This window comes from Dermochelys coriacea, chromosome 20 (assembly GCF_009764565.3).
Source record: "Dermochelys coriacea isolate rDerCor1 chromosome 20, rDerCor1.pri.v4, whole genome shotgun sequence".
NCBI lineage: Eukaryota > Metazoa > Chordata > Testudines > Dermochelyidae > Dermochelys > Dermochelys coriacea.
Window position 1 is genome coordinate 9,675,434 of NC_050087.2, and position 22,890 is coordinate 9,698,323.

The 22,890-nt window shown below is 45.1% G+C and overlaps 1 protein-coding gene and 1 long non-coding RNA gene across 7 annotated transcripts in view; one reads left to right on the top strand and one right to left on the bottom strand.

The window, feature by feature from the left end:
• Nucleotides 1-421: 421 nt before the first annotated feature.
• On the bottom strand, nucleotides 422-12,635 carry LOC122458373. 2 transcript variants are annotated; one of them, XR_006278393.1, is made up of 2 exons: nucleotides 12,614-12,635; nucleotides 422-604 (listed from the first exon to the last, which is right to left on the bottom strand). It is a non-coding gene; the product is annotated as an uncharacterized LOC122458373 (long non-coding RNA). The 2 variants fall into 2 exon arrangements; XR_006278392.1 differs by lacking the exon at nucleotides 12,614-12,635 and adding an exon at nucleotides 1,675-1,692.
• A 1,560-nt stretch (nucleotides 12,636-14,195) lies between these two features.
• The window catches only part of LOC119846000 (adhesion G protein-coupled receptor E1-like), a 32,448-nt gene continuing 23,753 nt past the window's right edge, over nucleotides 14,196-22,890 (top strand). For 3 of the 5 annotated variants that reach the window (XM_043506761.1, XM_043506762.1, XM_043506763.1), the window contains exons 1-3: nucleotides 14,196-14,349; nucleotides 16,239-16,316; nucleotides 21,660-22,889. In XM_043506761.1, the coding sequence (XP_043362696.1) occupies nucleotides 14,319-14,349; nucleotides 16,239-16,316; nucleotides 21,660-22,889 (1,339 nt within the window). In that variant the 5' untranslated portion in view covers nucleotides 14,196-14,318. Of the gene's footprint in view, nucleotides 14,350-15,049; nucleotides 15,073-16,238; nucleotides 16,317-21,659; nucleotide 22,890 lie in introns of those variants that run through there. The other 2 variants (XM_038379061.2, XM_043506760.1) reach the window with 2 other exon arrangements.

Genomic DNA, 22,890 nt, shown 5'->3' on the forward strand with positions numbered 1-22,890 from the left:
CAGGTAGAATAAACAAACAGATTTATTAACTACAAAGATAGATTTTAAGTGAGTATAAATCAAAGCATAACAAGTCAGATTTGGTGAAATTAAATAAAAACAAAACATTCTAAGCTGATTTTAACACTTTCAATGTCCTTACAAACTTAGATACCTCTCACTATGGGCTAGCTGGCTGCTCCTCAGCCAGACTCTCCCCTTTGGTCAGCGCTTCAGTCACTTGGTGTGGTGTCTGTATATGTAGATGGAAGAGAGAAAGAGCATGGCAAACATCTCTCCCTTTTATGATGTTCTTTCTTCCCTCTTGGCTTTGTACCTCACACACTCCCTCTTCAGAATCACGTGAGCATTACCTCATCGCAGTCCCAAACTGGCCAAAGGCAGGAGGGTGACTCACTCGAAAGTCCAACAGATCTTTTCATTGCTGCCTAGGCCAGAGTCCTTTATTCCTGTGAGGCTGGGCTGGGTTCATCCCATACATGCCCTGTTGAGGTTTGAACTGCCTCTCTGCTCTTGGAGAGTTTTTGCCTGGGCTTATTTTAAGCCATGAGGATACATTTTCAGCCTCATAACTACATACATGAAATTATAACCTATAATATTACTATAACAACAATGCTCAGTGCATCATGAGCCTTCTGAGACACCCGATATGACAAACTTTGCATTGGATACCACCCAATTATTTTACAAGGATGTACATGGGGGTGCTGGGTGTTCCCCCAAGGTACAGAGTGTCACATCCCTTCCAGAGAATCTGTCCCTAGGTTAGTTTTTAGTTGTAGAGTCATGGCTCCATAATTCATTGAGTTTGTCCCATGTACCTGAAGAGAATACAAGGCTTCCCATGGATGCTCAGGGCCTATCAGAAGAGGATGAGTTTTGGAATTCTAAGCCTTGCAGCAACCTTGTTAGTGAGAAATTAAAAAGGAAATTAAGCAGACAGTGGGCCCTGTTGTGTCATAAGATCCTATCCGCTGAAACTGAAAACAGGAAAAGTCTTTCTTCTCAGAATACCCTGCGTCTTCTCATTTATCTTGACACCAATTTCTTCCTTTCTCACTGGACTTCACAGCCCCCTCTGTCTTGAGAATTTGAACCTGAAATTCTCTGTCAAAATTGCACATCTAGCCATGATCAAGAGATAATGTGTTGGCTGCATAGCAACAGGAGTAGCTGTGAGGGGTATCCTGCTTCAATAGGCTTTTCTCCAGTTTCATACTGGAGCTCTGAGCAATCATACCACTCTCTTACATACAGTGGAACTCCTCCACCTTTCCTCCCCTGCCTGTTCTTCGTGAACAGTTTATACCCATCCATGACAGTGCTCCAGCCCACCAAGTCCCTGTTATTCCAATCACATCATAGTTCTTTGACTGTGCCAGGACTTCCAGCTCTTCCTGCTTGTTTTCCAGGCTTCTTGCATTCATGTACATGCACCTAAGATAACTAGCTGATTGCCTTGCACCTGTCTCCTTGTGTTTCCTTACGACAGATCCTTTGCTGCTGCCTATGCCAGTGTCCTTTGTTCCTGTGAGGCTGGGCAGGGTTTGTCCCATATATGCCCTGATGAGGTGTGAACTGCCCCTCTGCTCTTGGAGAGTTTTGCCTGGGCCTGTTTTAAGCTATGAGGACACATTTGCAACGTCATAACTATATACATGAAATTACAACCTATAATGTTACTATAACATTACTTGTGGCACCTTAGAGACTAACAATTTTATTTGAGCATAAGCTTTCGTGAGCTACAGCTCACTTCATCGGATGCGGTAGCTCACGAAAGCTTATGCTCAAATAAATTTGTTAGTCTCTAAGGTGCCACAAGTACTCCTTTTCTTTTTGCGAATACAGACTAACACGGCTGCTACTCTGAAATATAACATTACTGTAACAGCAATTACTATAACATCATTTTCCCAACAATGCTCAGGGGATCATGAGCCTTCCGAAAACACCCGACATGACAAACTTTGCATTGGATTCCTCACAATCATATTATAAGGATGAACATGGGGGTGCAGAGTGTTCCCCCGAGGTAGAGAATGTCACACCTCCCCCCTTAGTTTACTGCAAGAGGGTTAGTCACTGACTAACTTGAAGGCAGTTTGTGTTATAGTTTTCTTGGCACCCAGCCATCAAGGCCATCAGGCGGTGTGCCTCAGTTTCCCCATTCACATATAGCAAACCAGGTTTGTTATGGTTTCTCTGCTGTGATAAGCTTTAACCCTGTTTACAGGTATTAATTGAAAAGTAGCATTATCATAAGATTTAACATCCATGTCAAAATTCTTGTCTCCTGTCATATATATAAAGGGAAGGGTAACCACCTTTCTGTATACAGTGCTATAAAATCCCTCCTGGCCAGAGGCAAAGTCCTTTTACCTATAAAGGGTTAAGAAACTCAGGTAACCTGGCTGGCACCTGACCCAAAATGACCAATGAGGGGACAAGATACTTTCAAATCTGGAGGGGGGGGGGAAAGGGTTTTGTCTGTTTGTGTGATATCTTTGCCGGGAACAGATCAAGGATGCAAACCCTCCAACTCCTGTAAAGTTAGTAAGTAATCTAGCTAGAAAATGTGTTAGGTTTTCTTTGTTTTGGCTTGTGAAATTCGCTGTGCTGGAGGAAATGTGTATTCCTGTTTTTGTGTCTTTTTGTAACTTAAGGTTTTGCCTAGAGGGATTCTCTATGTTTTGAATCTGACTGCCTGTAAGATTATCTTCCATTCTGATTTTACAGAGTTGTTCTCTTATCCTCTTTTGTTCTTCTAAATTCTGTTTTTTAAGAATCTGATTGGGTTTTTCGGGTCTTAAAAATCCAAGGCTGGTTTGTGCTCATCTTGTTTATTCTCTAGCCTCCCCAGGAAAGGGAGTGTAAGGGTTTAGGGGGATATTTTGGGGAAATAGGAACTCCACATGGTCTTTTCCCTGATTGTTAAATCATTTGGTGGTGGCAGCGTTTACCTAATCCAAGGGCAAAACTTGATGCCTTGGGGAAGTTTTAATCTAAGTTGGTAGAAATAAGCTTTGGGGGTCTTTCATGCGGGTCCCCACATCTGTACCCTAGAGTTCAAAGTGGGGAAGGAACCCTGACATCTCTAAAACTTAACATTAGTACCAAAATTTGTATTTCAGATGTGCATTTACAAGTATGTTTATGATATCACACTCTCTGTTCAGATATTCTTGTTTGAAGTTAGGTTGTTCATTTCCCATGGTGTCCTTTGACTCTCTCCCATGTAATCAGTCACTGGCCTTTCTTTCCCTCCAGTGTTCCCCTCTGTGTGAGTTCTTAATTTAATCATGTTTCTGGAATTTTCATCGCTCAGGGTATCAGGGTTCCCTCCCTACTCTGAACTCTGGGGTACAGATGTGGTGACCAGCATGAAAGACCCCCTAAGCTTATTTTTACCAGCTTAGGTTAAAAACTTCCCCAAGGCACAAATCCTTTCCTTGTCCTTGGATGATATTGCTGCCACCACCAAGTGATTTAGACAAAGACTCAGGAAAAGGATCACTTGGAGTTCCTATTTTCCCAAAATATCCCCCCAAACCCCTTCATCACCTTTCCTGGGGAGGCTTGAGAATAATATACCAACCAATTGTCTTTAATAAAAGTACAGACCAGACCCTTGGGTTTTTAGGACACTAAAAACCAATCATGTTCTTAAAAGAAGAAATTTATTATAAAGAAAAAAGTAAAAGAAGCACCTCTGTAAAATCAGGATGGAAGGTAAGTTTACAGGGTAATAAAAAGATTTAAAACACAGAGGATTCCCCTCTAGGCTCAACTTCAAAGTTACAAACAGGAATAAACCTCCCTCTTAGCATAGGGAAAATTCACAAGCTGAAACAAAAGATAATCTAACACATTTCCTTGCTATTACTTACAATTTGTGTACAGTGTGTATGATAAACCCATTGTTTCATGTTCTCTGTGTGTGTGTGTATATAAATCTCTCCTCTGTTTTTTCCACCAAATGCATCTGATGAAGTGAGCTGTAGCTCACGAAAGTTTATGCTCTAATAAATTTGTTAGTCTCTAAGGTGCCACAAGTACTCCTTTTCTTTTTACAATTTGTGTAATATTAGATGCATCATTCAGTAGGAGCTTTGTTACCTGCTAGATCTCTCTCTCTGATCAGAGGGAACAACACAAAGAGAGCACAAACAAAACCTCCCTCCCCTCGATTTGAAAGTATCTTCTTTCCTTATTTGTCCTTTTGGTCAGGTGCCAACCAGGTTATTTGAGCTGCTTAACCCCTTACAGATAAAGGAGGGATTTTATGCTTACCCTTAGCTGTATGTTTGAGACAGGGTCTGGCAAGATGGTATTCAGGGGGATCCTGCACACTGACTGGCCCTTTGGGCCAACTCCAGGACTGTACATATGCAGAAAATCCAGCTCTCCTTTTGGGGTTACTCTGTGTTTTCCTGTGGCAGTTAAGTTTTAATAGAACCCCCTTATATTTTTTTTGACAAATTTGACTAAATTGTTTATAGTCAAATGATTTTAATTAGATAGTTTTTTTGCCTGGATTATTTACAGACCTTTTTTTGGAAAAGGACCCATTTTTTCTTCAGAGTGGCTGCAAAGAAACCAGGAATTTTCTTTCTATAATACTTTTCCTTTTTAACACTGTTACAGTGTTAACTGCTTAATTCCCTCCAGCCTTTGCAGAGTTAACTTCTCACTCTCTTTCCTTAAATCACTTGCTTATCTCCCAAAATGACACCTTCATTAACTTAGATTTTACCATTCCAAGTACTATTTTAGGGATTTGAATTTTCCATGCCTGTTCTTACTGCTTTTATTACTCCTGCCACTATGCCCTCAAGGCTTCCAACCTATTTTCCAATTTCTTTATTTGCTCCCTGCCTGCTTGTTCGGGCCCGATCTTGCTTTTCTCGCCTAACCGTTTCTTTCCATGGGTACATTGTTTCATTTCCAATTTAGCAAGGAGGGTGGGCTCCTTAACTAGCCCCCAACCCTCCTAGTCCCTTTCCTTAAACATTTCTTTTAAAATTGTAAAATCACCACAATATTACTTACAAGAAATACTACACTGCCCAAACTTCTATATCCTTCAGAGTTTGGTTTACCAGAGCAAGATTTGTTTAAAAGCAGTAATTTTGTGAACCAAGTATTATTTTTGGATTGCTTTTTTTAAAACACTTTTTACACAGGTGCTACCACTATTTTCCAACACTCTTATATTTTTCAGAGTTGGGTTTTACATAGAAAATACCACCTGAATATTTTTTTATGAATTTTTTTTTACCTTTATAACTTTTTTGTTACAATTTATTAGTACAGCTCTTAATGTCTTTTTTGTCACTTGAGATTTTATGCTGCCCACGACGGCACTGGGGCTCACAATGTTCACCCCTCCCTGGGCTGGAGGGAGAGATGCTAAGTCTCCCTCCATATTACTAATACCACTGAGGGTCCATACACCAAATAAAACCCTTCTTGGGCAGCCGAGACACCGTAAGTGCTCCCTATCTCTCACCAGTCTGAGGGGAAAAAAAACCCTTCTCTGTCAATTGGGTCATTTGTATTCCAGCAAACTATCCCCTGGCAATTTCCTGGTCCCAACTCCTCTGTTATCATGGACATTGGAGCTGCATCTTGATTTAAAGAGACACAGTTACTTTCCAAAAACTTATCAGAAATAAAGAAAAGGAGTACTTGTGGCAGCTTACAGACTAACAAATTTATTTGAGCACAAGCTTTCGTGAGCTACAGCTCATTTCATCGGATGCATTTGAAAAAATCACAAAAGCTTATGCTCAAATAAATTTGTTAGTCTCTAAGGTGCCACAAGTACTCCTTTTCTTTTTTGTGAATACAGACTAACATGGCTGCTACTCCGAAACCTGTTATCAGAAATAGCATCCTGAAAAACAGGGACCTGGATTGGGGTACCCTCCGCCACCCCTTTCTCTGTCCCTGAGAAGTCAGCTGTGTGACTGCTCCCCTCCAGGAGGTCAGTTACACAGTTCCTTCTCAAAACCTGGGTCACAGGCTGAGTGCCTGGGTGCATAGATACTGACCTAGTCATCCTCCTAGTGTCCTGGGCATCCTGCCCCGAGTGACTAGTGAGGAGACATTCCTGTACCCCCATTATTCCTTCCCCAGTTTCTCCCTCTGGGCCCCCTCCTAAGACACATTTCTCTGTGCTCCCTATGAAAGGTTCTGTTTGTTGTTCAGCTGCAATACTCTGCCAGCTAAAAACTGGGAAAGTTTCCTTAATCACTGACAACACCTCTCCTACCCCTGCGCCTGAGGGCATGTTGCCTTCTGCTGGAAAGGAGCTAGTCTCAGCCTCTTCCATACTTGGAAGCACCCTGCTTCGCTGTGTTACAGAGTCACAGGAATCCTCACCCACCTCAGTGGTTTCTGAGATTCTCCATCCCTTCTCTGGGCTCTCCTCTGGGACACATTTCTCTCTGCTCCGTTGAGCTGGGTCTATCTCTGGTTCAGCTGCAACCTGCTGGCAGCTAACAACCTGGACAGTTCTCTCCCTGACAAGCATTACACCCCCATCCCTTCCTGATGTGGTGTTGCCCCCAGCTGCAGTGTAGGAGTTGCTCTCAACCACCCTCCCACCTAGAAGCATATGGCTTCCCCCTGCTGCAGAAGAACCAAGCAGACTCTCTCCCATTCTCTCAGCAGTTCCTGAGACCTTTTCCCTAGGGTGTTCCAGCATAAAACTCCTTCCTGCTGCAGGCAAATACTTTAGCCTGAGCTACACGGTAAAGATCATGACCAAGAAGCAGGTTGACTAGAATGTGTTCTATTACCCCACAGTCAAAACACTTTCCAAACCTTCCCACACCACTTGGATTTAAGCTAGTGGTATGAGGAATCTGCTTTCACCCACCCTCACAATCTCTGTAATTTGGCCAGGTAGCATACTGGCCTTTGGGACCACACTCTGCTTAACCAGAGAGATCTGTATCCCTCTGCCCCAAGTATTCCCTGCCATCAACTTGGACAGCCTTAACATGCTCCATATCTGGTTCTGCAGAGGCTAACCTCACAGAATCAATATGATAGGTTTCAATTGCTTGGGAGGTTTCTGTGTTGAGGACAGCAGAACTAACATGAGCTATTGGTTGCCTGCTTCTTCCTAGCACAGGGCATTTATTCCTCAGGTGATCAGTGGAATTACACTGATAGCATCTTTTAGGCTCATCTACTTTTACAGGAGATTTGGGTGAAGGTTAGAGGAATGTTTCTGGGTAAGAGAATGTTTAGGCTCCTAATCTCTTGTCTCTTCCCAGGGACAAAATGGGATCTTCCCTTCCCACCAGTTTTAAACCCCTCTGTTGCAGGGCAGAGGTATAAAATTTGGATGCCCTGCTAAAGACCCTGCTTCCCTGTAGGGTGGTTAGGAACATAGGCCAAGACCCTTAGCTGGGAGCCCAGCTGTAGGCCCTAATGAGGGCAGGCTCAGTGTAATCTGCTGAGCCAAGTGGAACCAGCTGGGTTGCTGACTGGGAAAAAATATAAACCCAGGGAAGAGCTTAGTGGGGCAGGCTAGTCTGGCAGGAGGGCTCGGGCTCGGGCTCGGGCGAGGGGTCGGAGCAGGAGCAGGGATCAGTGTTGGGGGAAGTGGGACTGTACTGCCACTGTAAATAAAAGAACACAGGTGAAGAACCTGCAAGAGGTGTCTGAGACCCTTTCTTTTGCCAACCCAAGCACAGGGCGTGGGGACAAGGGGAAGGAAACTTATGCTGCCCTGTGACACCCTCTTTCTGTGGCCTGCCCTCAGATGCCTGAGTCTGTTCAAAGGCATCGGGTAAAAAAGCCATCTCATCCACAGCCATGTTCCATGTTCTTATCTTTGTTCTATAGACACTGATTTACTTCAGCCTTACATATGCTTAAGAAATGCTCTTGAGCAAAAAGATCAAACATTCCTTCAAAACTTGCCACCTCTTTACCCCTCACCCATTTTCCGAACAAATCTTTCATTTTGTTTACATATCCTCATTACTCATTCCAATATTCCTCTTAAGATCTCCTAATTTAACTCTGGGGTAATCTGTAAACTTTGCAAAACAATATCTTTACCTTTACAATAGTCTAAAGCATCTTCAATAGGCATTCCATTGAATACATTTTGAGCTTTACCAGTTAATTTTGCAATCAGGGTATGAATTCTCTTATCAGGGATTTCATGTATTACACACAACCTTTTGAAGGTAGTCAGATATTCAGCAATATCATCCTCTTCACTATATGCAGGACATAAGTGTTCCTGTTTGTGGATTTTTGGAGTGATGGGAGTCATTGGGGTCAGGGGGGTTCTGGTTCTGCTTCTCTAGAAGGTTCAGTTGATGTTTTTGCTCTTTTTCTCTTTCTCTTTCTTCTCTCTCTCTCTCTCTTTTTCTTCCATGGCCCTTCTGTGTGCAGCCTCCTCTCTGGCTGCCTCTGCCTCCATAATTTCCCTGGCTACCACTGCTTCTTTGAGCCTCATTTCTGCCTGCTACATTTGAGACTTGCGGTCCTTTTCCTTCTCTGCCACTTCCAGTCTGGCCAGCTCTAGCTTTTTAGCTGCCTCACTGGTAGTCATTTTCCTGCTTTTCTGTTCCAACTTCCCTTTCCCTAAATAAGTAAACAGAAAATAACAGAACTGTGACCTCCTCCTGACCATTCTTAGCCACTGCTCTTAAGACTCATTTAAAATCACAAATATCAGTGCTTCAAGTGTGAACTCCACTTGGAGTAACAAGCTGTGATGTTCCCCCCGGTGTTATCTGGACTGGTGACCTGCTAGATCACTCCAATCTTTGACTTTGGGAGCCAGCCTTACCCTGCTCTGCTGTGAGAACCCACACTCCTGGGTTGTTCACGCACAGCCTCTGGCATGTAAGCTGCTCCTTGGATTGTGCAACCGAATGACACTCGCCAATATCTCCAGCCCCAGACACAACCCCAGGAACCTCTTTCTTGCAGTGTCCAGTTATGACCGCTGGATGCTGCAAGCTTATATGAGTTTGTCAATTTAACAAAGAAATTGATATGTACCAGGCTTGTTATCCCAAGGGGAATCTCTGATATGCTTCAAATCAAACACACTGCATCAGGTAGAATAAACAAACAGATTTATTAACTACAAAGATAGATTTTAAGTGATTATAAGTCAAAGCATAACAAGTTAGATTTGGTCAAATGAAATAAAAGCAAAAAGCTTTCTAAGATGATATTAAAACTTTCAGTGCCCTTACAAACTTAGATGCTTCTCACCACAGGCTGACTGGTTGCCCACCAGCCATGATCTGCCCTTTGATCAGCGCTTCAGTCAGTTGGTGGTGATGTCTCTAGATGGAAGTGGAAGAGAGAGGAAGAGCATGGCAAATGTCTCTTCCTTTTATCACATTCTTTCTTCCCTCTTGGCTTTGCCCCCCTCTTTCAGAGTCAGGTGAGCATTACTTCATTTCAATCCCAAACCGACCAAAGGAATGGGGGGGTGACTCACTCGAGAATCATAGAATTATAGAAGATTAGGGCTGGAAGAGATGTCAGGAAGTCATCTAGTCCAACCCCCTGCTCAAAGCAGGACCAACACCAACTAAATCATCCCAGCCAGGGCTTTGTCAAGCTGGGCCTTAAAAACCTCTACGGATGGAGATTCTACAACCTCCCTAGGTAATACATTCCAGTGCTTCACCAGCCTGTGAGTGAAACAGTGTTTCCTAATATCCAACCTAAATCTCCTCCACTGCAACTTGACACCATTGATCCTTGTTCTGTCATCTGCCACCACTGAGAACAGTTGAGCTCCATCTTCTTTGGAACCCCCCTTCAGGTAGTTGAAGGCTACTATCAAATCCCACCCTCACTCTTCTCTTCTGCAGACTAAACAAGCCCAGTTCCCTCAGCTTCTCCTCGTAAGTCATGTGCTTCAGATCCCTTATCATTTTCATTGCCCTCCGCTGGATTCTCTCCAATTTGTTCACATCCTTTCTATAGTGGGGGCCCCAAAACTGGACACAGTACTCCAGATGTGGCCTCACCAGTGCCGAATAGAGGGGAATAATCACTTCCCTTGATCTGCTATCAATGCTCCTACTAATGAAGCCCAATATGCCATTAGCCTTCTTGGCAACAAGGGCACACTGCTGACTCATATCCAGCGTCTTATCCGCTGTAATCCTCAGGTCTTTTTTTGCAGACCTGCTGCTTAGCCAGTCAGTCCCCAGCCTGTAACGATGCATGAGATTCTTCTGTCCTAAGTGCAGGACTCTGCATTTGTCCTTTATGAACCTAATCAGATTTCTTTTGGTCCTATCCTCCAATTTGTCTAGGTCACTCTGGACCCTATCTCTACCATCCAGCATATCTACTTCTCCCCCCATCTTAGTGTCACCTGCAAATTTGCTGAGGATGCAATCCATCCCATCATCCAGATCATTAATAAAGATGTTGAATAAAACTGGCCCCAGGGCCGACCCTTGGGCCACTCCGCTTGATACCGACTGCCAACTAGACATTGAGCTGTTGAACAATACCCATTGAGCCTGACAATCTAGCCAGTTTTCTATCCACCTTATAGTCCATTCATCCAATCCATACTTTTTTAACTTGCTGGCAAGAATACTGTGGGAGACCATATCAAAAGTTTTGCTAAAGTCAAAATATATCATGTCCACTGCTTTCCCCATATCCACAGAGCCAGTTATCTCATCATAGAAGGCAATCAGGTTAGTCAGGCATGACTTGCCCTTGGTGAATCCATGTTGACTGTTCCTGATCACCTTCCTCTCCTCCAAGTGCTTCAAAATGGTTTCCTTGAGGAAGTGCTCTATGATTTTTCCAGGGACTGAGGTGAGGCTGTAGTTCCCCAAGTTCTCCTTCGCTTTTTAAAAGACGGGCACTATATTTGCTTTTTTCCAATTATCTGGGACCTCCCCGAGTTTTCAGAGATAATGGCCAATGGCTCTGCAATCACATCAGCCAATTCCCTCTGCATCCTTGGATGCATTAGATCTTGACCCATGGACTTGTGCATGTCCAGCTTTTCTAAATAGTCCTTAACCTGTTCTTTAACCACTGAGGGCTGCTCACCTCCTCCCCATACTGTGTTGCCCAGGACAGCAGTGTGGAAGATGACCTTGTCTGTGAAGATCGAGGCAAAAAAAGCATTGAGTACTTCAGCTTTTTCCAAATCCTCTGTCACTAGGTTGCCTCCCCCATTCAGTAAAGGTCCTACACTTTCCCTGACCTTTTTCTTGTTGCTAACATACCTGTAGAAACCTTTCTTGTTACCCTTCACATCGCTTGCTAGCTGCAACTCCAGTTGTGGTTTAGCCTTCCTGATTACACCCCTGCATGGTTGAGCAATATTTTTATACTTCTCTCTAGTCATCTGTCCAAGTTTCCACTTCTTCTAAGCTTTTTGTGCTCAAACTCACCGAAGATTTCACGGTTAAGCCAAGCTGGTCGCCTGCCATATTTGCTATTCTTTCTGCACATTGGGATGGTTTGTTCCTGCACCCTCAATAAGGCTCCTTTAAAATCCTCCTTTAAAAAAGGGGGATACAGCTCCAGCTTTCCTGAACTCCTTTCCCCCTCATGTTAGCCTCCCAGGGGATCCTGCCCATCAGTTCCCTAAGGGAGTCTAAGTCTGCTTTTCTGAAGTCCAGGGTCTGTATTTTGCTACTCTCCTTTTCTCCTTTTTTCAGGATCCTGAACTCAACCATCTCATGGTCACTGCTGCCCAGGTTGCCACCCACTTCTACTTCCCCTACCAATTCTTCCCTGTTTGTAAGCAGCAGGTCAAGAGGAGAACGGCCCCTGATTTTTTCCTCCAGTAGTTGCACCCAGAAGTTGTCCCCAGACTCTCCAAAAACTTCCTGGATTGTCTGTGCACTGGTGTATTGCTCTCTCAGCAGAGGTCAGGGTGATTGAAGTCCCCCATTAGAACCAGGGCCTGTTATCTGGAAACTTCAGTTAATTATCCGAAGAAAACCTCGTCTACCTCATACTCCTGGTCCGGTGGTCTATAGCACATGCCCACCATGACATCACCCTTATTGCTCTCACTTCTAAACTTAATCCAAAGACTCTCAACAGGCTTTTCTCCAGTTTTATACTGGAGCGCTGAGCAATCATACTGCTCTCTTACATACAGTGGAACTCCTCCACCTTTCCTCCCTTGCCTGTCCTTCCCAAACTGTTTATACCCATCCATGATGTGCTCCAGTTACATGAGCTACCCCACCAAGTCTCTGTTATTCCAATCACATTATATCTCTTTGACTGTGCCAGACTTCCAATTCTTCCTGCTTGTTTCCCAGGCTTCTTGCATTCGTGTACATGCACCTAAGATAACTAGCTGATTGCCCTGCTTTCTCAGTATGAATCAGGAGGCCCCCTCTTCCCCAGTTGCACCCGCCTCCTTGTGTTTCCTCCCGACAGATCCTTTGTTGCTGTCTATGCCAGTGTCCTTTGTTCCTGTGAAGCTGGGCTGGGTTTGTCCCATACTTGCCCTGATGAGGTGTGAACTGCCCCTCTGCTCTTTAAGATTTTTGCCTGGGCTGCTTTAAGCCATGAGGACACATTTTCAGCCTTATAACTATATACATGAAATTATAACCTATAACATTACTGTAACAACAATTACTATAACATCACTATAACAAAAATTCTCAGTGAATCATGAGCCTTCCGAAGACACCTGACATGACAAACTTTGCAATGGATACCACACAATCATTTTATAAGGATGAACATGGGGGTGCAGAGTGTTCCCCCGAGGTACAGAATGTCACATACTGCCTTTACAGCCCTAGAAGCCTCTGAAGTCAGAAGTGATGAATCATAGAAATGTAGGACTTGAAGGGACCTCAAGAGGTCTTCTAGTCCGTTCCCCTGCACTAAGATAGGACTAAATATTATCTAGACCATCCCTGACAGGTGTTTGTTTAACCTCTTCTTAAAAACATCCAGTGATGGAAATCCCACAACTCCCTAGGTAATTAGATCCAATGCTTAACTAACCTTACAATAAGGGAGTTTTTCCTCATGTCCAGCCTAAATCTACCTTGCTGCAATTTAAGCCTATTGCTTCTTGCCCTGTCCTTAGTAGTTAAGAAGAACAATTATCACCCTCCTATTTATGTACTTGAAGACTGTTATCATGTGTGTCTCCCCCATATTCTCCCCTCCCCTCAGTCTTCTCCAGACTAGTCAACCCCAGTTTTTTCAATCTTTTCTCACAGGTCATGTTTTCTAGACCTTTAATCATTTTTATTGTTCTCTTCTGGATTTTCTCCAGTTTGTTCACATCTTTCCTGAAATGTGATGCCCAGAATTGTACACACTACTCCAGTTGACGCCTTATCAGTGTTGAGTAGAGTGGAAGAATTACTTCTCATGTCTTGCTTACAACACTCCTGTTAATATATTCCAGAATTATGTTTGCTTTTTTTTTTTTGCAACAGTAGTACATTGTTGATTCAGATTTTTGTTTGTGATCCACTATAACCTCCAGATCCTTTTCTGTGGAAAAGGCAGTCATTCATCCTTTCTAGGCACTCATTTTCCATTTTGTACATGTGAAATAAGACTCTTTCTGAGGTAGGGCTGTGTGTGTTCCTGCTGTGTGTGTGTGTGTGAGAGAGAGAGAGAGAGGTGGCTGTTGGGTTGCAGTGTGGAGTGAATTTAGCTATTTAAATTCCACTGTGGGTCACCAGCAGGGATTGTACCGAGAATCTTCTGCACTAAAAGCATGAACCTTGTACCTCTTTAGCTAAAGGATGTGCTTCTCTAGTGTGCAGCAGTAGTAGATTCTTATTCTCTTATGTGAAAATAACTAAAGAATTGCATTTCCCTAGTGTGTGTTACTTGAGGGTAGAAAGTGGTTGGAGTGGGGGGACCTTGAAAGAGCTGGGGAGGAAGTGGACATGTGTTACAGATAAGTAATGGTCTGATCTTAGTTTTGTAACCCTTGTTTGCTCATCTTATTTAAGCATCAATTGTATACAACTCTTACCTTGTGTGTCAGATCTCCCATGAGAGTGTAAACTGCAGCATAAGGACTGTCTGATTCCCTGTTGCCCTGTGAGGGCACCTAGCACACTGCAGGGATGAGGGAAGATAATAAAGGGCCCACACCCTTAGTGGGATCAGTTACTGACTTCAGTGAGGTGAACTTGGCCCAAAGATTCTGTTTCCAGAGATAAGGGGACTAAAGAGGAAGATGCTGTGACCGAGTGTGTGTCGGTTCTGCTTTTGGTTTTGTTTCAGTTAATAAGGAAGCTGTAAGAATCAGAATCCCAGAGCTTGTCTTCTGAGCAGCCATGGGATGCAGAGGCTTCGCGTTTCCTCCAAGTAAGTAGAACCGAGTTAGTAATGACAGAGCCACGATGTATGGGAGAGTGTGGCAGGCAAGCCGCTATCCTCTGAATACCTGGGAGTACTCAGCTGGCAACTTACTGGAGATCCCAGGGAAGGGAAATTAGAAGGGTTCTGTCCTCAGGTATTTCGGCGGTTCCCTGGCCTATCAGGGTACATCTACACAGCCTGTGGCAGGGACCCTCCAAACCCACCTTGACAGATTCGAGCTTGTGCTACCATGATAAAAATAGTTGTGCAGATAGCACTTTTAAGTTGTGGTTTGGACCAGCTGAGGCACATCCCCCTCCCTACACTTCAGAGCCTGACCTCCAGTCCAAGCGACCCACAACTTAAAAGCTCTGTGTACACAGCTCCTTTTAGCACAGGAGCACGAGCCCGAGTCTGTTGAGCTGGGTTCTGAGCCTTGCTGCTGCAGTCTGCTGCGCGGTGTAGATGTACCTTCTGTTACCAGCTGGGCTTTACAGGTGGACAGAGAGCAGTTGTAGCACCAACTGTTGGCTAAACAGGTTAGCAAGATACATGCTCTCCTGCAAACTTATTGTGCATCTTGCCCCTCTCTAGGGCATGTGTTTGTTTCCTTGCTTAGCATTGGGCATGCTGAGCCATGAGGAACAGATGGGAGAAGGTTATATCTGACAGAACCCAAATGACAAGGGTAAAGGGGGAACGCCCTGTGTGGTGATTGTGGGAATTTTGGTAATGATTGATGATTCCCGTGCATGCTTCAGTTTCCCTCTGGCCTTTGCATTTCTGTGCATTGAGCGTAAAGGGACGTGATGTGGTATTTGACTCAGCAGTCTGGCTGGAGACCAGACTCATTAACAAACTAAGTAAAGAAAGTTTACATCTGTGAATGGCGGGTCTGGAAAAGACAGCAGAAACCCGAGTGGCCGGGACATTCACTCTTTGTGACCAACAGCTGAGAGGAAGGAGATTTCCTGGAGGCTTGCAGGGCCGCAAACCAGATGCACTGAGCGGGAGAACAAAGGGGAAAGGTGACAGGTGGCTGGGTTTAGAGCTGAGCTTTCAGAGACACAGGAAACACACCTGGAGCTAAAGGAACAGAGATGGTGAGAAAGCGCCAAGATGGTTTGTTCCTTCAGCAGCCTGGCCCATGGGAGCCCTGGCATTGGTCAGCATGGACCATGTCTTAAGCTGTGCCTCTCTATGCTAAAGTAAGGACTGTCGGATTCTGTATGCCAGGTGGCTAATACATTCTTACCTTATTTTGAAAAGGCGGCCTGGCATTACTAAAAATACTCACTGAGAGCATTGTTCCCTGAAGGAGTAAAGAACAAACCTCCCACTGGAGTCTGGCTCTGCTGGACTTTCTACAGGGAGCCATGGAAAATGATGAGGATTGCTGGCACCCAAAGGCCTAGTTTTGGAGGCCACAGGTCTGTCCCTGTGGAACTGTATGGGTTCTTGGGGCCCAGCACACTACAGGGATCTCTCCAAAGGGACTGGTTACAGGCTGCGGCATAGACCAGACCCTGTGACTCCACGACACCCTGCCCCAGGCCATTGAGAAGCCACTCAGACTCCAGCCTCCCAGCTGCCTCCTACAGAGTATCAGAGGATGAGACTAGAATGGAAAAATCCAGTGTCTACCTTCCATTCTCCCCACATCAATGAGGTCCAATGCCCTGATCCTATTTCTGATCTCCTAAGTCCCAGGATAAATCCAGGATAACGCCAATAAAAGTAAATCAATGGAGTCATTCCAAATTGACACCAGTGTAACTGAGATTAGGGTCAGACTTATACAAAGGTGCTTAGACTCCTTTATTTAGTAATGTCTCCCTGTGTTGTTTATTGCCATATCTTAGATTTTAAACAAATTTTGTTCATCTTCTCTCAAGTGTTTTTCCTCCTTGGAATGTTCTGGTTTCTACCACCAGCAAGCGCCCAGACGACAAACAGAATTGGTAAATTCTCAGGTTAGTGAAACATAATGACTTGTGTAACGTTTCTGTGCCCATAATAAGTGATTCCCATATAGAGTGTCTGCAATGAAGCTGGTATTGGCTTGGCAGCTCTCAGCAGCATTATCTGGACTCTAATGTGGGGGCTCACTGCATCTGGGTCATTAGGAGCAGCGGAATGCCTAAAGGGGTGGGTACACCTCAGGTTCTAAAGAGGCCCTGAAGAGAAAACCCAGAATTTTGAGAACAGGGAAGATTGTAATTCCTTCTTCTCTGTGCTCGTTTATTCATTCACTCCCTCTTTCTCCCTCTGTCACTCCTTAGGGTATTCTAGTTTTAGTCTGCTCACACTCTGTCCCATGGTGGACAAGAACCTCTTTCTGCTGCCATGTCCCAGTGAGAGGTCTTTTAATAGTGTCACTAGGCCATACTGAAAAGCCAGAGGTGGGTCCAGAAAGCGGTAGCTGGTGACTTCATATACTGGACTGCAGTCCCTGGAAGTCTGTCAGAAAGGAGTGAGGGAGAATGAAGTAGCGGTAACTCTGGATCTGTCGTTTTGGCAGCTTCCTCTTTAAGAAGCTGTGAGTATTATAGAATTGCAAATGAAAATTGAGATCATAATCAATTTCATATAGAAACTAGAAGCACTGGGAAATTCTTATTGCCAAGAAGGCCAGTGGCACATTGGGCTGTATTAGTGGGAGCATTGCCAGCAGATTGAGCAAAGTGATTATTCCCCTCTATTCAGCACTGGTGAGGCCACACATAGAATCAGAATATCAGGGTTGGAAGGGACCCAGGAGGTCATCTAGTCCAACCTCCTGCTCAAAGCAGGACCAATCCCCAACTAAATCATCTCAGCCAGGGCTTTGTCAAGCCTGACCTTAAAAACCTCTAAGGAAGGAGATTCCACCACCTCCCTAGGTAACGCATTCCAGTGCTTCACCACTCTCCTAGTGAAACAGTATTTCCTAATATCCAACCTACACCTCCCCCACTGCAACCTGAGATCATTACTCCTCATTCTGTCATCTGCTACCACTGAGAACAGTCTACATCCATCCTCTTTGGAACCCCCTTTCAGGTAGTTGAAAGCAACTATCAAATCCCCCCTCATTCTTCTCTTCTGCAGAATAAATAATCCCAGTTACCTCAGCCTCTCCTCATTGTTGCCCTCCGCTGGACTCTTTCCAATTTTTCTACATCCTTTTTGTAGTGTGGGGTCCAAAACTGGACACAGTACTCCAGATGAGGTCTCACCAATCCTGAATCGAGGGAAATGATCACGTCCCTCGATCTGCTGGCAATGCTCCTACTTATACAGACCAAAATGCCGTTAGCCTTCTTGGCAACAAGGGCACACTGTTGACTCATATAAAGCTTGCCATCCACCGTAACCCCTCGGTCCTTTTCTGGAGAACTGCTGCCTAGCCATTCAGTCCCTAGTCTGTAGCAGTGCATGGGATTCTTCCTAAGTGCAGGACTCTGCACTTGTCTTTGTTGAACCACATCAGATTTCTTTTGGCCCAATCCTCTAATTTGTCTAGGTCCCTCTGTATCCTATCCCTACCCTCCAGCATATCTACCACTCCTCCCAGTTTAGTGTCATCTGCAAACTTGCTGAGGGTGCAATCCACGCCACCCTCCAGATCATTAATGAAGATATTGAACAAAACCAGCCCCAGGACCGACCCTTGGGGCATTCCGCTTGATACTGGCTGCCAGCTAGACATGGAGCCATTTATCACTATCTGTTGAGCCTGAGAATCTAGCCAGCTTTCTATCCACCTTATAGTCCATTCATCCAGCCCATACTTCTTTAACTTGCTGGCAAGAATACTGTGGGAGACCGTATCAAAAACTTTGCTAAAGTCAAGGAATAACACTTGGAATATTGCAAAGTTTTGGTCCCCCCACTACAGAAGGGATGTGGACACATTGAAGAGAGTCCAGCGGAGGGCAATGAAAATTTTTAGGGGGCTGGGGCACATGATTTATGAGAAGAGGCTGAGGGAACTGCGGTTAATTTAGTCTTCAGAAGAGAAGAGTGAGGGGGGATTTGATAGCAGCCTTCAACGACCTGAAGGGGGTTCCAAAGAGGATGGAGCTCGGCTGTTCTCAGTGATGGCAGATGACAGGAAAAGGAGCAATGGTCTCAAGTTGCAGTGGGGGAGGTGTATGTTGGATATTAGGAAACACTACTTCACCAGGTAGGTGGTGAAGCACTGGAATGGGTTCCCAAGGGAGGTGATGGAATCTCCATCCTTAGAGGTTTTTAAGGCCTGGCTTGCCAAGCCCTGGCTGGGATGGTTTAGTTGGTGTTGATCCTGCTTTGAGCAGGGGATTGGTCTAGCCCAGTGCTTCTCAAGCTATCTGATGTGGGGGACCGGCAATTTTTTTTTCCAATGTGCGTGCAGACCGGCAGCCGATGGCTTGCAGACCAGCACCGGTCTGCGGACCACCACTTTGAGTAGCACTGGTCTAGATGACCTCCTAAGATCTCTTCTAACCCTAATATTGTATGATTCTATGATCCTACAAATGGAGCTAAATCCTGAGAGGCATTGAGGACAGCAGCCAGGGCCGCCCTAGACTAAATTGTGTGCACCCCCTTCCATTTATTCAACCTTTAAATACCTTATTTTTTAATTGCATTTGTAGTTCATTTCATGACTTGGATACATGATTTGTATGCATGATTTATCCCTGTCTCATAAGATTAACTGGTGATACTAGGGTTGCAAGGCATCCGGTTTTCAACTGAAGCGCCCAGTCGAAAATGGACCCTGGTGGCTCCAGACAGCACCACTCACCGGGCCATTAAAAGTCAGGTCGGTGGTGCAATGAGGCTATGGCAGGCTTCCTGCCTGCCCTGTCTTTGAGTAGCTCCCCGGAAGCAGCCAGCACGTCCAGCCCCTAGGCTCAGTGGTGATCAGAGAAGCTCCAAGTGCTGCTGCTGCTGCTCCCAGGGCCAGCTCCACAGCTCCCATTGGCTGGGAACTGCGGCCAATGGGAGCTGTGGAGGCAGCACCTGTGGGCATGGGCAGTGCACACTGCACAGAGCCACCTGACTGCGCCTCTGCCTAGGGGGCAGAACATGCTGGCCACTTCTGGGAGCAGTGTGGAGCCTGGGCAGGAAGGGACCCTGCCTTAGCCCTCTGCGCCACTGACTGGGAGCTGCCTGAGATAAGCACCGCCCAGCCAGAGCCCCTACCCTGAACCCCCTACCCTAGGTTGGAACCACAACCTGCACCCAAACTCCCTCCCAGACCCCGCACCGCTACCTGCACTCCAACCCCCTGCCACAGGTCAGAACCCACTTCTTCACCCTAATTCCCTTCCAGACCCCGCACCCTCACCCGCCTCCCAAATCCTTGCCCCAGGTTGGAACCCCCTCCCACATCCAAACTCCATCCCAGAGCCCGCACCCCCGATGGAGCCCTCACCCCCTCCCACAACTCAACTCTCTGCCCCAGCCTAATGAAAGTGAGTGAGGGGGGCAGAGAGCGACCAATGGAGGGAGGGAGGCTAGAGTGAGTGGGGGCAGGGCCTTGGGGAAGTGGCGGGGTCTTGGGGAAGGGGGCGGGGGCCAGGGTGTTTGGTTTTGTGCAGTTAGAAAGTTACCAGCCCTTGGTGCTGCCCTGCTCCGAGTATAGTCACGAGGGCATGGCTGACAACATTCTAGGAGGCTGCAGGAAAATGTAGTTCTCAGAAAATCTGGAAGGCTCCATGAGATCCTATAAAGGTCCAGAACATTCTTGGAGGCTAGTGAAAAATGAATCCACATACGGAATACCTGAAACATTTTACTTCAGACATTCTGTTTTCCCTTTTGTCGCTAACAACAAAAACAGCACCCCGAGCCCGGTGCTCCCCCAAGCCTGGCACCCCAGGTGGTTGCCTGGGTCACCTGCCCCTAAATCCAGCCCTGCCGCCAGCTCCTGTTCAGGCTAAGAATGATGGGCCTCATTCTCTTCTCACATACATCAATGTAAATCAGGAGAAATGCACTGAAATCGATGGCGGCCATATGGTGTAAGGGATAGGAGAAGGAGGCCCAGCATTTCACAATATCTCCCCTCACTGATCATATTAAAGGGCCTGAAGCTAGACAGCCAGATTCTCAGCTAGTGGAAATTTGAGAAGCTATATTACATTTGGCCTTAATTATCTTTCCACTCAGGACAGAGAGAGAGCTCTGGGAGTGAGGGTAAAATGTTTATTGGGAGATACGATGTTTCTGGATCTCTCTATAAAGAGCCAAGTAGGATGTCAGCTGGGGGGTAATGGGCAGAATCCTCATGTGTTGTAAATCAGCAAAGGTCTGTTGTAGCCAGTGGTGCTACACTGATTTACAGTAGCTGAAGATCTGGCCCTGTATAACTAAAAGGGAAATTAAATGAAATTTTTATTGAACTTTTTAAATTGTAATTTTATTAATCTGTTTCTTATGTGTGTTTAATAAAAGATTCTCTCTCTCTCTTTCTCTCTCTCTCTTTCTGTATATATATATATTTAATGGTGGTGGTCACAACAGGAGATGGTGCCAGTGATAACTTGACACAAGACCCAAACCATATTTATGTGTTTAATGTTGTAACAGTACAAAAGGGTTTTATTATCACCTTAGCCAAATAAGCCCAAGGCACCTACCCTTCTCAGCACAACAGACTAAGGTTCTATAGGTTTTAACGCTTGGAGCACAAGAGACTGAGAGTAGGAAACCTGGATGCTATCTTAGTTCTACTGCTGATTTGTGGGGTTACTTTGAGCAAGCTCCTAATCCTCTCTGTCCCTTAATTTTCCGCTCAGTGCAATGGAGACAGTAATATTGACCCATCTCGTGGTGGGACTGAGAATTATTTAATGTCTGTCTGTAAAGTGTTTTGAATTTAGACAGGAGGTGCTAGCGAAGGGCAAACAATTATTCTTAGAGCTGAGTCCAAATCATTAAGTGTGCATCTGGATCTGACATTTTTCTATGTTTCCATGTGTGTTTGGATCCAGGATTCTGGTTCTAAACTATTAGAGATCAGGGACAATCATGGAGTTCTGGTCCAGACTGGAACATTCCCCGAAGTCATGTTTGGTTCCAAAGTTTTTGTTTGGTTCTAAGCTGTCTAGGTTGTCCTTTTTTATTATTTAAAATAATGTGTACTATTAATGAAAATTATTTTATTTAGATTAAAAATATAATGGGAAAAATTTCTAGCTGCATTAAGATTTTCAAGCTCCATTTCTTTTTACTGAGTCTTAATTTTTGACCTGAACAAAATTGATCCAGTCCCTTTTACTCTATCCACCTCTTGACAGTGTCTCTCTCTACCTCCAATGTTTTACTGCTATTTTTCCTTGCAGGCACTTGTCAGACTGAGACTCTGGGAAGAGAATTCATCACCTCCTACATGAAGGACTGTGGGAACTCTCATCAATTTGAATTGCAAATTACTGGTTACTTTGCCTTCACTTCAGTGTCTGTTTTCATCTCCAATTACCTGTTTCACAGGGCAAGGTTAGAGAATAAGACTATGGTAAATCAGGGAGAGATGGTGCAGGTCAGGCTACCAGAGTCAGTGGGAGTTGAGGGCAGTGCCACGTTCTCCAACGTGGTCCTAGTCAAGGCTGACAAAGATATCTCGGTAGTGTCTGTCAGTAACAAACATGTGAGCCCGGAGACCACTGTGCTGTATCCTGTCTCCAGCTTAGGAAATGAATACTACGTAGTGACTCCCTCTACGGAACCCTTAGATAGTTATCCAGAGTTCTCTGTTATAACGTACCAAGAGCCCAACTCCATGGAGATCCATGTGAAAGGCAAGTTACATTACCTAACACAGGTCCACTCCACTGACAGCAAACTGAAATTTAAGCTTCTCAGTTTACAAGGCATCCAGTTACAAGGCATAGAAGATCTGTCTGGCACCAGGATTGTCTCAGAAAAGCCAGTGGCCGTCTTGGTTGGCCAGGTGTGTTTTTGTAATAGCACAAAATGCAACCACGTCTTTGAGCAGCTCCTACCAGTTTGCAGCTGGGGTACAACATACATCATTCCTCCCTTACCCTGGCAGAAAGCAGATGAAATAGTCTATATCACTGCTTCCCAGAGCACAACTGTGTTGTATCAACGAGGGGAACACCAAGAGAATGTTACTCTAACAGGAGGCAGTGTACACCAACTTCCTGTCAAGCCCTCTATCCCAGTCTACATCTCTGCTAATGTGAGCATCCAGGTGATGTTCTACAGCCTGGGCGCAGCTATCCCTAATTCCTCCCATGCCTTCCTGATGAATGTTCCAGATGTTGCCAGTTATTGCCTGATGTATTCTATAAATAACCAGGAGGGCTTCCAGAACTTTGCCTTGATGGTGGCCAATACATCAGAGACTGGTGCCATCATCTTAGACAATCAGCGTCTAAGGAGTGTGGAGTGGAACCAAGTCCGGGGCACTAAGTACGTTTGGGGCATGCATACGCTTGGACCTGCCATGAGATCCCATGCTGTGGAACACGCCAGCTCTCCATTCGCACTCTTGAGTGTTGGCACTGCTGCGATGGACAGCTATGGGATTCCGGGTTCCTGCAGGAAGAG